This window comes from Schistocerca piceifrons, chromosome 11, assembly GCF_021461385.2.
Source record: "Schistocerca piceifrons isolate TAMUIC-IGC-003096 chromosome 11, iqSchPice1.1, whole genome shotgun sequence".
NCBI lineage: Eukaryota > Metazoa > Arthropoda > Insecta > Orthoptera > Acrididae > Schistocerca > Schistocerca piceifrons.
Window position 1 is genome coordinate 58,140,421 of NC_060148.1, and position 16,714 is coordinate 58,157,134.

General features: G+C 39.3%; 1 protein-coding gene across 5 annotated transcripts in view; it reads left to right on the forward strand.

Annotated features, from left to right (window-relative positions):
* The first annotated feature begins 4,131 nt into the window (after positions 1–4,131).
* Positions 4,132–16,714, forward strand: part of LOC124720001 (zinc finger protein OZF-like) — a 57,453-nt gene continuing 44,870 nt past the window's right edge. For 2 of the 5 annotated variants that reach the window (XM_047245232.1, XM_047245236.1), the window contains exons 1-3: positions 4,132–4,218; positions 6,694–6,780; positions 12,980–13,042. In XM_047245232.1, coding sequence (XP_047101188.1) covers positions 6,712–6,780; positions 12,980–13,042 — 132 coding nt within the window. In that variant the 5' untranslated portion in view covers positions 4,132–4,218; positions 6,694–6,711. Of the gene's footprint in view, positions 4,274–6,693; positions 6,781–12,979; positions 13,043–16,714 lie in introns of all 5 variants that reach the window. The other 3 variants (XM_047245233.1, XM_047245234.1, XM_047245235.1) reach the window with 3 other exon arrangements.

A 16,714-nucleotide genomic window follows, 5' to 3' on the forward strand; every position in this document is an offset into this window, starting at 1 on the left:
GGCATTTTCTGTTGAAAAACCTTTCTGGAAACCAAACTGACATTTTGTTAGTACTTCATTTTTACAGATATGTGAAGCTACTCTTGAATACATTACTTTCTCAAAAATTTTGGATAAAGCTGTTAGAAGGGAGATTGGACGGTAATTGTTGACATCAGATCTATCCCCCTTTTTATGCAAAGGTATAACAATAGCATATTTCAGTCTATCAGGGAAAATGCCCTGTTCCAGAGAGCTATTACACAGGTGGCTGAGAATCTTACTTATCTGTTGAGAACAAGCTTTTAGTATTTTGCTGGAAATGCCATCAATTCCATGTGAGTTTTTGCTTTTGAGCAAGTTTATTATTTTCCTAATTTCAGAGGGAGAAGTGGGTGAGATTTCAATTGTATCAAATTGCATAGGTATGGCCTCTTCCATTAACAGCCTAGCATCTTCTAATGAACACCTGGATCCTACTATATCCACAACATTTAGAAAATGATTATTAAAAATATTTTCAACTTCTGACTTTTTGTTTGTAAAGTTTTCATTCAATTTGATGCTAATACTGTCTTCCTCTGCTATTGGTTGACCTGTTTCTCTTTTAATAATATTCCAAATTGTTTTAATTTTATTATCAGAGTTGCTGATTTCAGACATGATACACATACTCCTGGATTTTTTAATAACTTTTCTTAATATAACACAGTAGTTTTTATAATTTTTGATAGTTTCTGGGTCACTACTCTTTCTTGCTGTCAGATACATTTCCCTTTTCCGGTTACAAGATATTTTTATACCCTTAGTAAGCCATGGTTTGTTACAAGGTTTCTTACGAGTATATTTAACTATTTTCTTGGGGAAGCAGTTTTCAAATGCATTTACAAAAATGTCATGAAATAAATTATATTTTAAATTGGCATCAGGTTCACGGTACACCTCATCCCAGTCTAACTGCTGTAGGCTTTCCCTGAAATTTGCAATTGTTAAATTGTTGACTGAACGTACTACTTTGGAGGACTGTTTAGTATTGCTGAATGGAGCTATGTCATATATTGTAACTAGCTGTGCACCATGATCAGAAAGACCATTCTCAACAGGCTGAGCATTTATCTGGTTAAACTTATCTTGGTCTATAAAGAAGTTATCTATCAGTGAGCTGCTATCCTTTACCACCCGAGTAGGAAAATCAATAACGGGTGTCAAATTGAAAGAACCGAGTAATACTTCAAGGTCATTTTTCCTATTACTCTCTTTCAGAGAATCTACATTGAAGTCCCCACAAATAATAATTTGCTTCCCCCTGTCTGACAGATACCACAACAAGGAGTCCAAATTTTTCAGAAATAGATGAAAATTTCCTGATGGGGACCTATATACAGTTACAATTATAAATGTGCCTTTATTTAATTTAAGCTCACAGGCACATGCTTCTATATGTTTCTCTACACAAAACTTTTTTGTTTCTATACTATTTGCACAATGATAACTTTTGACATATATGGCAACTCCTCCTTTCTCCATATTTTCTCTCATTACATGTGCAGAGAGCTTATAACCACATACATTTACCTTATCCATATCAGTAACAATGTGATGCTCAGACAGGCATAGTATATCTATTTCATTCTCAGCTTCTAAATCTTCCAAACAAACCAGAAGCTCATCTACTTTATTCTTTAAACTCCCAATATTTTGATGAAATATACTTACATTATTTTTAATTATACTTTTATGAGAACCTTTCCTTATACTAACATTTGCAGTACTCTCCTGTCTGAGTTTCTCATTGTGCTTAGGCCTAGTTCCTATACCAGTGGTCACATGGTGTTCAGAGAGGCAGATTATGTCAGTTGGGTTGGGTGACTTTAGTTCATCAATGCAATTACCTAGGACTGAGATACAAATTGGTGGAGATAAAATTTCTGGCGATTGGTGAAAATTTATAATTGATAGCTGTGATTGGTGATCCAATGTGCTAGAATTGTGCTGTTGAATTTCTTTCCTAAACTGAAGATTTGTTTCAATCCTGACCTCTCGTAGAACTTGACATCTTTCTGTCTTACCTATCCTAAAAAAGGTGCTGCTCCAACACCTGTAACCACTGGTATTTTACCATTCATGGCAGTGCCTCCCCCCCTTAAATTTCCTGCTATTACCCCAGCCAGTTTCCCCTTCCCTTTCCTGTTGAGATGTAGGCCGTGCCTGGTATAGTCCCACCTACTGAGATAATCAACAGGAACCACACCAATATGAGCCCCCGCACCCGACACAAGCAGCCGTTCCAACTCCAAATTAACTCTCCCAACAGAAGAGTTCAAATGAGGCCGGTCATGGCGTCTCAGGACAGATACAAATTCAACATTGGTGTGTCTCGATGCCGACGCAATCTTTACCAGGTCACACTCTATACTGTACCCAGGATCTCTGTCGATGCTGTTCCCTGGCCCTCCCACAATAACCACGGTGTCTTCCCTGGTAAATCCTTTACAGAGTGAACCTAAATCCTCTGTCACCTGATCCAGACTAGCACTTGGTTTGAAAAAATTTGTGACCTGGTATTCTGGTCCTAATTCCTCCTGCAGAAGTTGGCCTACACCTCTGGCATGAGAACTGCCTAACAACAAAACTTTCTTCCTTTTCGATGACTTTCCTACATTCTTTTTCAATTTCCTATTGAAAGTTTGTTGTGTCCTGTCTACACCTACCTCTGCTTGAGGCTCATCAGTTTCTAACTGAAGCAACAGGTCAAACTTATTTTTGACATTCACCACAAAACTGTCAGACTTAGTTCTAGGCCTGTTCCTTCTGCTACCTGTTGCCACTTCCCACCTCTCTTTGCCCTTCTCCCTCCTTAACCTGTCCAGATCTTCCCAAGCCTGATCTAGCTCAGCCTGAAGGGCAGCAATTTTCCCCTCCTGTTCCACTATCTTCCTATCTCTGCTGCAAATCCTACATAACCACTGATGAGCCTGATCCACTTTCCCAACACCCACGCCACTGCAGTCCCCCCAGTGAAAAAAACTACTGCATCCATCACACCAAACCCCGGAACTAACAATTCTACGGCAAGTCAGGCACTTCTCACTCATGGCAAAAATAATACTTTAGCTAGAATAAATCAATTAAATTACCGAAAATCAGAAAATGACGCTAGTCAGTGGTGGGAATGGTAAGTGGAGTCACAAAGTAGAATGGAGTTGAACTTTTTGTTGCAAGATAAATGTTGCTTAATTTGTGTTGTGTAACTGAAAACTGTGTGTTTACACATGCAACTGCGGGGTCACTCCACTATTCCATCATCTGGGGTGTCATATTAGTTGCACATGTGCACTTGGCTTAAATCATGAACGATGATTTACTACGAACTATTTCACGTACAGCACTATTAACTTAAGAAAACTCTCAGACATGCACTTTTGTTCATGTTGATATGCTCTGAAGTTAGGAATGAGGGATTCTCTGAATGCTAAAATTGTATAAAGCATTGTTTTATTTTAATTTGTTTAAAATCTGGTAGATGGTTCCTAGTACAGCATTAAGCTGACATATCATACATTCCACATTACACTTCAAACCATGAGACTCTCTGTTTTCGTTAGTAGTATTATTTTTAAAATTTAGTAAGTATGGCATATTTTTCGGAATATTGTTTTAGTTGAAGTTTTGTTATATTGCCGATTGGGTGAATAATTTTTTTTAAAAATTGTGTAACCACAGTAGCCATAAACACTGTACACTTATTTATAATTTCGAAACCATACTCTCAACTATTAAAAAAATTAATGAAAAACATATAGTTTCCCATACGACTTTGATGACCGAGCGAGGTGGCGCAGTTATAGCACAATGAACTCGCATTCCGGAGGACGACGGTTCAAACCCGAGTCCAGGCCTCCTGATTGTGTTTCCAGTGACTTCCCTAAATCCCTTCACGCAGATGCTAGGACGGTTCCTTTGGAAAGTCACGGCCGACTTCCTTCAGCAACCTTCCCTTAATGCAATGGGACTGATGACCTTACTGTTTGGTCCCCTCCCCCAAATTAACCAACAAACGACTTTCATTTCTCTACGTAGCAGATATGCAGCTCTGATTCCAAGAATGTTAGAACGACTTCCGAGATAGGTTCTTTCTTCCGCATTTACTAACTTTGACCACAGTAGCGGATGGCGGTAGAGTTTAGCAGTTCGTATCATGCTTTTGTAGGGAATTGCGTTGCATTGTCCGTCTAATATGTAAGTGCTTTGATGAGAGTGACAGGAAATCAAAAAAAGGCGCATATTGAGTCTGGTACTAAGTCAGTACTTAATTTTTGTTATTATTACAGCTAACTGCCTCGAATGAAGTAGTTTGCCAATGCCTTGTAATGATGCTATAATAACTGTTCGTACAATTATTATATTGGTTTCGTGTCGTTTATTGGACACATTTGATCCATAAGTTTGTTCTGCATTTAATTGTATGAACTTTGGCGCCTCTGGTTATGGTTTGAGATAGCCTTAGAATTTCATAAGTAATTATTTCAGGTTATGTGTATCAGAACCAAGCACTTGTTACTTTCAGTGAGCTTGTGTATCCGCATTGCGAGCAGGAGGTGACTAGTGCCTAGACAAACATATTAGTGCACACATTACGTACCTGTGCTGTTCGTCAATTACGAAAAAGACCAGATCGACGTGTGTGTATGTATGGTGCTTGCTGTTTTCGTCCTGTCCGGTAAAATTGCTAAATGTTTCCCGTGATTTAGCTAAAGAACCGCCTGAAAGTTTGTGTTTTCTGTAACTACCGGAAAAGTGTCTGTATGCTGTGGTAGTTAGAGAAAGTGAAGGTCCATGTAAAATACTTTGATTGACGAAAAAAGGCCCTCGTGAATTTCACACACCCTCTGCATTCATATCGTTATATTGATTTGCGTTGTGCATGCGACCTTCGCTAGCAATATTTGTAAAGGAACGATTAGGAACAGTAAGAGTTTACTGTAATCTGATCTGTAGTTCGCCCGGGTTGTAGCGCAAACAGTTGTACCGCCGATACACGAGATTTGTTAGCACACGTTAATACAGAGTATCAGAGATTTTTAATGTTGGGATGAAAGAGAATGCTGTAGAGAGAATTCATTGTGTTGTTTTCCATGGATTTTCAATGTGCCTACGTGGTCCATAGTTCAGTAAATAGTGTTAACTGCTGTTTGTAGTAATGTACACGTTTAAATCTGTGGAAGGATATGGGAAATGTAATTGACTCTGTAAGGCCTAAAGGGTATGTGTAATTGCCACCGACAAAAGCATCACAGAACATTGTCATGGGTACTCTTATGAGAAAGTAATTTTGCTAAGTCTTGTTAGACAAATTTAATCGGTGTTAAATCTTGACAGTCAAGAATAATTGATTTTTCTATGCAACGCGGAGGCAGCAGTGTGTGTGTTTTAGTGACTGGGTAGAGATTCCAGCGTGGCTCTATACTGGGTTGATAACGTTGAATATGACTCTATAAGGAAGCAGGGGTCGACAGAAGCGTCCGATCCCACGCGTCGGCTTTGACCCGTGACGTAAGGGTGTTGTGTGTGACGTCATGACGGCGCGGAGTTTGGTTTGAGTGTGGCTGTCTCCAGTTCTGTTTTATCTTGTTTTATTTACTTTTCTGATCTGGTCGTTCTATCTCGTGAAATTTTTTTTTGTAATTTAAAAACACTTATTACTTACTTTAATTATCTGTTTCCTCCAATTTCTGTTTTAGTTTATTATATTTATCTTTCTGATCTGTTCGTTCTATCCCGTGAGATTTTCTTTTTTTTTAAGACAAAGAACACCAATCAGCTTCTGAAGCATCTTCATCTTCTATGGGTTGCAGGGGTTACGACCCCTGGGGAGGTGGGTGGGTATTCATGCATGGCTGTCTTCACTTACACGTTGTAGCTACGCAAGGCGTCTAAATTTGTTTATATATAGTTTGCTCCCCACCCAAAACACCCCATTTCCCGCACTTGTCCCGTTAGTGTCATTAGGCTTCTTGTGGAAAGTGTGTGTGTTTTTGTTTCCGCCATATTTGTGACGTCATGGGTCAAAGCAGACGGGTGGGATCGGACGCTTCCGTATTTCCGTCAAGAATGATTTATTTTTCTATGCAACGCAGAGGCAGCAGTGTGTGTGTTTTAGTGACTGGGTAGAGATTCCAGCGTGGCTCTATACTGGGTTGATAACGTTTAATATAATGACTCTATAAGGAAGCAGTTGTTAAAAATACATACTAAATGGACTGTAAAAAAGAAAGTTCTGTCTGTATAGGTGGATTTTCATGTTGCTTCTCTAAATACCATGAGCAAATGTGTGTTTATAGATTGATTGAAAGTGCAGCCAGTATGATTGAGAAATAATTCTTTTCTGTCCTTGCATACATTGCTGAGGACATAATTATAAATCTCTTAAATTGTTCTGTGTATTAAGGAATTTGCAGGATTGATTGACATGCTTCGATCCATTGTGTGTGGTTTTGTTTTCTCTCAAATTGAATTTTGTTTTCCATTAATGACAGTGAGGCTGCAGAGTCCTCATAACCAGCAAGTTGTTAATCAGTTTTTTTTTATCAGGTTCTTTGTTCCTCAGCTATTTCTAAATTTTTCATATGCGATGACTCCTTTGCTGCAGCCAGAAAATACTATGTCGAATAGTTACTATGTGAACAATATCACTTCTGCTTTCTTGTTTTTCAGTGGCTTAGGAGGGCAATCATGGACTGCAAGGGAACTAGTTGGCTGAAAAAAGAGAAGAATGAAGTATATGCTGAACCAGGCTCCTTGGTAAATAGCTTCTTGTATTTTTTACCATTGTTTCTTTAATTTCTCTCTGAAGTGTGGTGTGTAAACACGCAGATTACATGTCCTGCTCCTTGTCAGATGAAAAATTTGGTACTGGCTGTTGGTTTTGATTCTTGACCAAATGAAGTTGTAACTTTTGGCTGTGCAACATATTGGCAATGGATTGGTGTCATGTATATGATGCTGCTTTCCAATATTTAATTTGTTTCAAACTTTCTGTAGCTTATTGTTAGTGTGATGTTGGCATGCCAGTAGTTAATGATTACAGGTTTGTTGTCTAGTAGGAAATTGTCATATGTTCTTGAATTATTGTGGTGTTAGCAATCACTTGTTACAAATTAATTTTCTACTTCGAGATTTAGTTTGGTGTGTTGTAAATGTCTAGAGTTGTTCCTTTTTTTTAGAAAGTGGTATTATTAATGGACACGATAGTTAAATATGTGTAGGACTTTACTTGCTAGAGGGCAGATGGTTTAGCTACTACTTTAGATCAGTTGTATGGCTTGCTGGACGAATTGATCAGATGCTATAATTGTGGTCAATTTTTAAGTTGACCAGAGTTGCTTTCTCAGACAAGAGGGATACATATGTGGATTTATTGCAAAAACAATATTTGGCAGTCTATTTGTCATGGTGCCTGATGGAGAAATCTAAACTCATGACCTACAATATTTTTTTCCTGGTGTATTACTTTTGCTATTGCTCAACTTTTTGGTTTTATACCCTCAGAGTTCTTGTTAGCAATATTACCATTCTTGTTCTGTTTTTGTTTTGTCGGTAGGTATTCAGAATCTATTAAATACAGGGAATTGCTATGAGACCAAAAATTGTTATTGAAATCTTTTGAGGAGCTTAAATACTATTAAATGAAAGTGTAGTTGGTAGCATAATTTACAACCCTCGGAAGGAAATGGTAGTAATGCTGATACTAAAAGAATAAAGGAGTGTTACAGTTTTAACTACGGAATGTTCGCAATGCTCTTTAACCAGTAGCTCTTCACATTGCCACTCTAAATATTTGGTATCACATAAATTACTTAAATGTTAATATAATCACAGAGTTAAACTGTGTGGGCTCAAATATGACACATCTGTAACACACAACATATGCCTATGGGTTTGATGCTCATACAGGAAGTGATAATAGCAGAATGTCACTTCCAGCTTCTGGCAAATTAAAACATGCTAAAGTTACTGTTAGAGCTCACTTCTTGATTCAGTATTTCTGAGAATAGGATTTTTAAGTTCCAGTGTGTGGCCATCAACATTTTACAGAGAATTCTCTCCTCATTGAGCTTGTTTTGAAAATATATCCTTAATTTCTTTCTTCATCAAAGTGCTGTAATTAGTTTTTTGTAGCTAGATCAAAACACTCATGTGACACTGTAAAGATGTCTTTTGCTCTGAATTATTCATCTTGAGAGTTTCTCTAGAAGCAGTGACAACACAAGTGTATACCGATGCTAGACAATGTCATGTTACAAAAGTAGCCTTGACAGGCTTTTGTTAGCGTCAACTGCCAGTCTGCGTCAAGTAGGACCTTCCTCACCCCCCCCCCCCCCCCCCACCCCACTTACCTTTCTTTCTATGAAGTTGGTGTGTCTAGTGTCTTGCTCATATTCAGGATCTTCATTCTTCTAGTAGTATTGTAGGTCTTCCATTGATCTCAAAATGTAAGCAGTTGGTAAAGGCAAATAGTAGCAGATTTAGCACACATGCATTTGGTGTTACAATCTTCTCTTATCACTTCTTTTTGGAACAACTGCAGAAGTGAGGACTACGTTCCACCTTCATATCATGTGTTACATCTGTATTGTAAATGTATCTGTTTGTCCACTTGCTCAAAGCTATGTAACTGAGCAATTGCTGTTCAAGCTTTTCATGTGACGTATCTGAACTGGTCCAATGGTGACAAGCAAAACTTGGTTGCCTCTGTTATGTTTTCCAAAGAACAGAGAAAGTAAAATCAAACATGGAAAATGTCAGGATAGAATAATGATATACAAAGGATACATTCCTACTCAACACATTTGAGAAGGGCTTTGGTTGCAGGTAGGTAGAATGAATTGACGGCTAAATATTTAAGCTTTTGGACAATGTCATTTATATGAAGTTCAGAACACTAGGGCAAGGACATATCTAATGCAAGCAGAAATCTGTTGGAGTTAGTGATGGTGTAAAGTGCTGTGGGGTGGGAAGTGAGGGATAGCAGATGGTGTGCTGCCTGTGGGATTGGTAAAGGACATGGGGGGGGGGGGGGGACAGTATAGGGCTGCTAGGTGTACTGTTGGGATGCTGTATGGGGCATGGGGGGGGGGGGGGGAGGAGGAGGAGTTGTGGGGTAGGTGTGTGCAGTGCCCAGTGCTAGAATGAGAGCAGGGTAGGGAATAGGTGGGGTCGATCATACAGACTAGTGAACGATGAGGCTGGGGGGGGGGGGGGGGGTTATGGGGATGAGTGATATGTTGTTGGAAGAGCTTCCATTTGCACAATTTAGAGAAGCTTGTTATGTGCATGCATTTTTTAATGTGCTCACAAAGACAGAATCTCTGCTCTTATGGGACACCATCTTCAGCCCGTTACAACCTACCCTACCACAAAAGACATCAGTCATTTCCTTTATGGAATATCCACTGTTACTGTTCCTTTACCACTCCGCACCCTGCTCATCGTCAGCGCTATCACCCTCTATGATTACATCCCCAAGACCCAATGCTTAGTCACTGAACAGTACCTTTCCCAGTGTCTGTCTGTCTCCTAACCTACAGCCCTTCCTGATCACCATGTTGAACTACATTCTCAGCCACAATTCTCTATTGTAGGCATTGCCTACAAACAAATGTGCAGTACATCAAAGGGCATTTATATGGCATCATATTCTGCTAATTTATTCATAGGCCACCTCGAGAATTCCTTACTAAACACCCAGAATCACAAACCCTTCACCAGGTCAAGATTTGTTGATGACATTTTTGTGATCTTATTGGTTTGCTTGTTTGATCTGATTAGGTCCATCAGGCCCTATATTAAACTGGAACACAGTTTTACAAATATAGTACCCTTTTTATATCATATTTTTATGAACCTAAGTTTTAATGACAGATAGTATTACAATGATTTGGGTGTCTGAAGTAGCAGTGTCAGTGAATAATACTATGAACTAAAAGTTAATACTGGCAGTACTTCCACTACTGAAGTTGCTACCACTATTGGTGCTGGTACTGGTGGTGATGAAAGAATTTGTAGGTGTTCAAGGTTGATTTTTTTTCTGATGCAGTGTGTTATGGGGAAAGGAAATATAAGGAGACTCGACCAGCTAAGAATATTGGGAAGCAAAGTGGTTTGAAGGAATATGCTAAGGATCACACTGAGGCCAGCACAGCCTAAATTTCCTTTCGAACCTTTTCCCAGAAACTCATCTCTCGTGACTTGTCTTGTCAGTCACAAACACATAAGCGTCAGATTCCACCCATCTGCTTCGACACATGACGTCACAAATATGGGGGAAACTACCATACACTATGACTCTAATATGGCGCCTATGATATTACGTAAACATGACCACTAACATGAAAATACAATTAAAAACTAACACACGCGTTCCACAAAAAACTTAATGAAACTAACGGGACAAACATGGGAAACTGGGGATTTTTGGGGTGAGACAAAGTAAATAGAAACAAATTTAGACACACACCACCATACAAAACCACACAAAATGGCGAAAAAACTGACAACACAAAACTCCTCAAATTCCACTAAACACAATATACTCTGGAATCAGATACATCCCTTGATGTACATAGCACAACAGTAGCTCCCGATTCCACAAATTGAAATCAAACGCTTCCCTTGACATGTTATTCATAAGACATCTCCACATAGAGCCGTCCCTGGTCTGAGACGCCAGAACTTTAGTAAGCTACATTTCTTCGCGACACACTGAACACTTCACGACCTCATCCAAAAATCGAATAGTAGAAGAAATTTTATTAGAGACAACACACTGTCCCCTATCATCGCAGACAACCAAAAACTGTTGACCTTGTCAGTCATCCATACCTACCAAGGACATAAAAAAAGCAGTTCACCAAAATTCACACATGACGAACAAAAAAATAACGTCGACATAAAACCAAAATTGTTAACTCCCTGAAAAATATTCTGCTTAAAGCACAGTCACTACAAATACCACACACGAGCAACACTACCACGCAAATGAACCCCATATGCTACATAACACATTACCCATAAAGACACCACCAGAGAGCACCATTGATCACATCAAAACACCTACAAACATGCAACTCTCACAAACTAAATTCCGCACCACCATGATGTCACACACAACAGCCTTACATCACAGCTCAAAGCCGACAGGTGGGATTGGATGCTTTGGTTGACCCCCATTTCCCTGAAGCAACTGAATCACATTCTCTGCCAGGATTTACCCTGCCACTCCAGCCCTGCTTCCAACCTCTTGCCTCATGTCTCATATCCCTGAAACAGAACTACATGCAGGACATACATGTTTCCTCCAGCCCTGTCAGATGTCTCCAACACAAACACAGGGCTACCTGTGAAAGCAACCGTGTGATTGGCAACTACCGGCCTGCAACCACTGTGCTGTTCCCTACATAGGCATGACAACTAACATGCTCTGTCTGCAGGAGTGACCACTGCCAAAGTGTTGCCAAGAGAGCTGGACCACCCACTTGCTGAAAGTGCCCCCAGCATGATGTACTTACATTCAGTGACTGCTTCACAGCTGGCACTATGTGGATTCTACCTTCTAACACAACATATTATTTCCTGTAACTCTTCTAGACTCAACCCATGCTAGTCCATGTCCTCTACCCATACCCATATCCATTTCCCTGCTCTCACTTTAGCAAAACACACACACACACACTCACTTCTTTCCTCCCAGTGAAAGTACTATTTTTCCCTACTCAATTTCTCTACTCCCCTTCCCCTCCCACAGAACAGCTTCCCAAAACTGCTTTAGCAACCCATAATGTCTCTGCCACATCCTTGCATGCTATCACATAGAACACATTATCTTCCCCCCACCCTTCCTCCCCCCTTCACACTGCTATCCCTCTCTCCCTACCCTGTGCCTCCTCATACCTCACAACCCACCCTAACAGATTGTTGCTCAGGCCAAAAGTAGATGGTCATGTCCCAGTTCCTGGAGACAGTGGCCATGTGTGTGTTCCTTTGAATGTGTTTTCTATTTCAGAAGGGCTTTGTCCAGAAGGTCAGGTTTTTAACACTCTTTCATTGTACCTGTCTGAGAGCCAGTATAGAAAGTAAATGTGCCAAATTTCATGTTGATGGGAAAGTGAACTGGGAAAAACACACAAACCAAATCTGCAAGAAAAGTCCTCAAGATTGTTCTACCTCATGTGTAAACTGGGAGGAGTGTTTGGTTGTAACACTCTCTGTATGTCATATTTTGGTTCCTTTGTCAGATACATGTTTATTGCCCTGATATCAGTAACACTAAAAAAAAGTCCACGTGATAGGCTAGGCGGAACATATAGTGCTGTCTGTATCTTGTTTACCAGGCTTAGAATACTAACAGTTTTTGATATCTCTATGACTCTGCTGTTGGCATCTGGAAGAATGTTAAAGAATGGGTTGACAGAAAGCAGTTCATGAGCAAGATACTGTAAATAATACAAACATCCACATCCCAAGTCATAGGCTAGCAAGAACAGGAAACTCTCACAAAGTGAATGGCCTCAAAACCCACGTTACAATTAGTTGTGTGATGTGGGTATTGTTGATTGCAATATTAAAGATTCTAGTTGTACCCACTGATTTCACTACACTACTGTTTTTTTTATATGATGCACATTTCTTATAAAATAGTTAATGATAAGTAAATAATGATTATGGGAGTAGGAAATACGATTGAAAATAGAAGCATAGGAAAATGAAATGCAAGATGCAAATAAATTTTCAAATATGTTGTCACTGATCATTCATATAACTTTTAGATCACTACCATTGAAATGCACCTTACTGACTGTCACTGAGAAGGCCACTTTCTGAAAAGAATGAGCCATTTATTCTGTAGAAGTGTCGGACTTAAAATGTGATACTTTTTGTAATATATGTAAAATTGACTTCTTAAACTCCTTGCTGTTTTTTTTTTTTTTACTGTTCACCACAGGTACAGTTACACACATCGATCATGAAAGTAAAAGAAGAATGGGATGAGCAAGTGGACCAACAGGTGATTCTAGAATTTGTGTGACTATGAAACTAAGCAGTGTTAATGTTGTGGCTCAGTTTTGGTGAATATAATATAGATTGGCTTGATGTACTTGCCCATGATAGTCTAACCTCCAGAAACCCGTTAATCTCTGACTGTCGCTTACTACATCCATCTGAACTTGCTTCTTGTCTTCATGTCATAGTCTCCGTTTACACTTTTTACCCTCACATATCTCTCTATTACCAACTTGACTCAGAATTTGTGCTAGTAACAGGTCCCTTGTGTTAGTGACATTGGTCCCTATGTTCCTCCCTCATTTGTTTCGCCTACCCATCAAGTCTTCAGCATTCTTCTGTAGCAGATTTCAGATGCTTTCATTCTCATCTTCTCTGAATTGCCTATCATTTATATTTGACTTCCATGTAAGGCTGCACTACAAATAACTTCAGAAAATACTTCCTAACACTTAAATTTATATTAGGTATGAACAGGCCTCTTCATTAGCCACATGTTCCTTGATATTGCTAGTCTGCACTTTATTTCTTTCTTACTTTGGCACCGAGCGAGGTGGCGCAGTGGTTAGCACACTGGACTCGCATTCGGGAGGACGACGGTTCAATCCCGTCTCCGGCCATTCTGATTTAGGTTTTCCGTGATTTCCCTAAATCGCTTCAGGCAAATGCCGGGATGGTTCCTTTGAAAGGGCACGGCCGATTTCCTTCCTCATCCTTCCCTCACCCGAGCTTGCGCTCCGTCTCTAATGACCTCGTTGTCGACGGGACGTTAAACACTAATATCCTCCTCCTCTTACTTCGGCCATTGTCAGTTATTTTGATGCCCAAATAGCAAACTTTGTCTACTACATTTAGGGTCTCATTTTCTAGTCGGAACTCAACATTGCCCGATAGCTAGATTCCATTGCTTTCATTGATGTTTGTCATACAATCTCTTCTAGTGATACTATCCCATTTTACTCTTCCAATTTTTACCTCCCACACATTGCTTCATTGACAATTTCAAGATGCCTGTTTTGTTTGATAGAATTACGTTGTTGTTGGTAAACACACAATTTCCTTTCCTTCATAAATTTCTTCCAGATTTCCTTCATGTCTTCCTCGTACAGAGTGCATGTCAGATATAGGGTACAAGCCTGTCTCATTTCCTACTCAGTGCTTCCCTTTCATTTCTTTTAGAAACTCTTGCAACTGGAGCCTGGTTTCTGTGAAAGTTGCAACCAAACTTTTGCTTCCTGTCTATTTATTCTGCTGCTGTCCAAATTCCAAAGAGTGCAGTCAACTCCACATTCTCAAAAGCATTTTAGTAAATCTGCAAAAGCTGTAAACACAATTTTGTCTTTCTTTAATTCGTCTTCTAAGGTAAGCCATACAATGAGTATTGCTTCGTGTTACATGTTTCTGGTACCCAAAGTGATCTTATGTAAGGTTAACCCTCTAAAAGCTTTCCCATTCTTGCAAGCATGACATATTAATGTGATGGTCTGATAATATGCACACCTGTTAGCACCTGCCTTTCTTCAAATTTTAATTATTACATTCTGGTTGAAGTATGACTGTACATCAGATTTCTCATATCTTGCACAGAAGTGGAATAATTTTGTCATGGATGGCTTTCCCAAGTATCCCAATAATTCTGAGGGGCATCAACTGCAATGGCCTTGTTACTAGTTCTCTCTTTCAGTGCTTGCTGTATCAAATTCTGCTCATATTATGACACCTCCAGTCTTGTCTACAACTACTTCCGTTCCCCTTTCTAGAGCAAGTTTGTTCCCCTTTGCCTTACAACCATTCTTGTTTGGCTATATTGCATGTTCTGTCAACACCATTCCAGTAATGTCTGTATTCCCTTTTGTCTGCATAAATAGCTGCATGTTTGTATTTTCTCTTCTCATCAATTAAATTCAGTATCTCATGAGTTGCCTTACTTTTTACCTATGTTTCCCCCTGCATTCACTGTTTCATCTCAAAGCTGCATATTCATGACATACTGTATACTTACCCTCTATGTATTACTTGTCGCCTAATGCTGATTTTCAAACTATCAGTGAGTTTTGGTTCATTCATTTTATCCAAATCCCATCTACTTAAATTCTACTTTTACCATTTCTTCAACATTACTGTGCAGTTGATAAAAACAACTCTAGCCAGAGTCCACATCTCACTGGAAATGTTTTGTAGTTTAAAATCTGCTTTTGAAATATTCGTTTTTGCCATTAAATAACCATTTGAAATCTTTTGGTGTCAACATGTTATTCCACATACATAAACGTCTTTCATGATACTTGAAACAGGTGTTCGCAGTGACTAATTCATGCAACGTGCAAAATTCTACCAGGTGGCTTCCCCCTTCCAGTCCATTGTGCCATTGGATGTTCTCTTGCTATTTTCTTATTCATCCTGTTCCTACTATTGAATTTAATTACTTTCTAGAATTGGTTTTGATCTTACTTAGCTATTGAATAATTTTTTCTCATCAAACCTTTTCCTATTCCATTCTTCTGCTGGTCTAGTTGCCACACAAATTTCTACCACTATTGCATCTTCCTCATGCCTATTTCAGCCATGGTAATTAATTGACATTGCTGTTCATAGTACCTTACTCATGTTCCTATTTTCTTACTTATTACTAGGTCACTCCCTACATGACCCCTATTTTATTTTTTGTGGATAATCCTGTACTGACCTGACCAGAAGTCCTGTCCTTTCTGCCACTGCACTTCAGTTTTTAATACAACTGAACACAACCTATCCATTTTTCCTTTCAAAGTCTCTAATCTTCCTAGGCAACTGCTGCTGTCGTCGTTGTTTTCTTCTTCAGTCCAGAGACTGGTTTCGTGCAGCTCTCCATACTAACCTACTTTGTGCAAGCTTCTTCAGCTCAAAGTATGTACTGCAACCTACATCCTTCTGAATCTGCTTCGTTTATTCATCTCTTGGACTCCCTCTATGTCTTTTACCCTCAACGCTGCACTCCAATACTAAATTGAGGATCCCTTGATGCCTCAGAACATGTCCTACCAACCGATCCCTTCTTCTTGTCAAGTTCTGCCACAAATTCCTCATCTCTCCGATTCTATTCAGTGCCTCCTCATTAGTTGTGTGATCTACCCATATAATCTTCAGCATTCTTCTGTAGCACCACATTTCAAAAGCTTCTATTCTCTTCTTGTTTAAACTGTTTGTCATCCATGTTTCATTTCCATATAAGATTACACTCCGTACAAATACTTCCAGGAAAGATTTCCTGACACTTAACTCTATACTCGATATAAAAAAATTCGTCTTCTACAGAAAAGCTTTACTTGCCATTGCCACCCTCCATTTTATATCCTCTCTACTTCAACCATCACCAATTATTTTGCTCCCCAAATAGGAAAACTCATCTACTACTTTGTGTCTCATTTCCTCATCCAAATCCCTCGGCATCACTGATTTGAGTAAATTCTATTATCCTCATTTTTCTTTTGTTGATGTTCATCGTATATCCTCCTTTCAAGACACTATTCTTTCTGTTCAACTGTTCTTCAAGGTACTTCACTGTTTCTGACATAATTGCAATGTCGTTGGCACACCTCAAAGTTCTTAGAATGAGATTTTCACTCTGCAGCGGAGTGTGTGCTGATACGAAACTTCCTGGCAGATTAAAATTGTGTGCTCGACCGAGACTCTAACT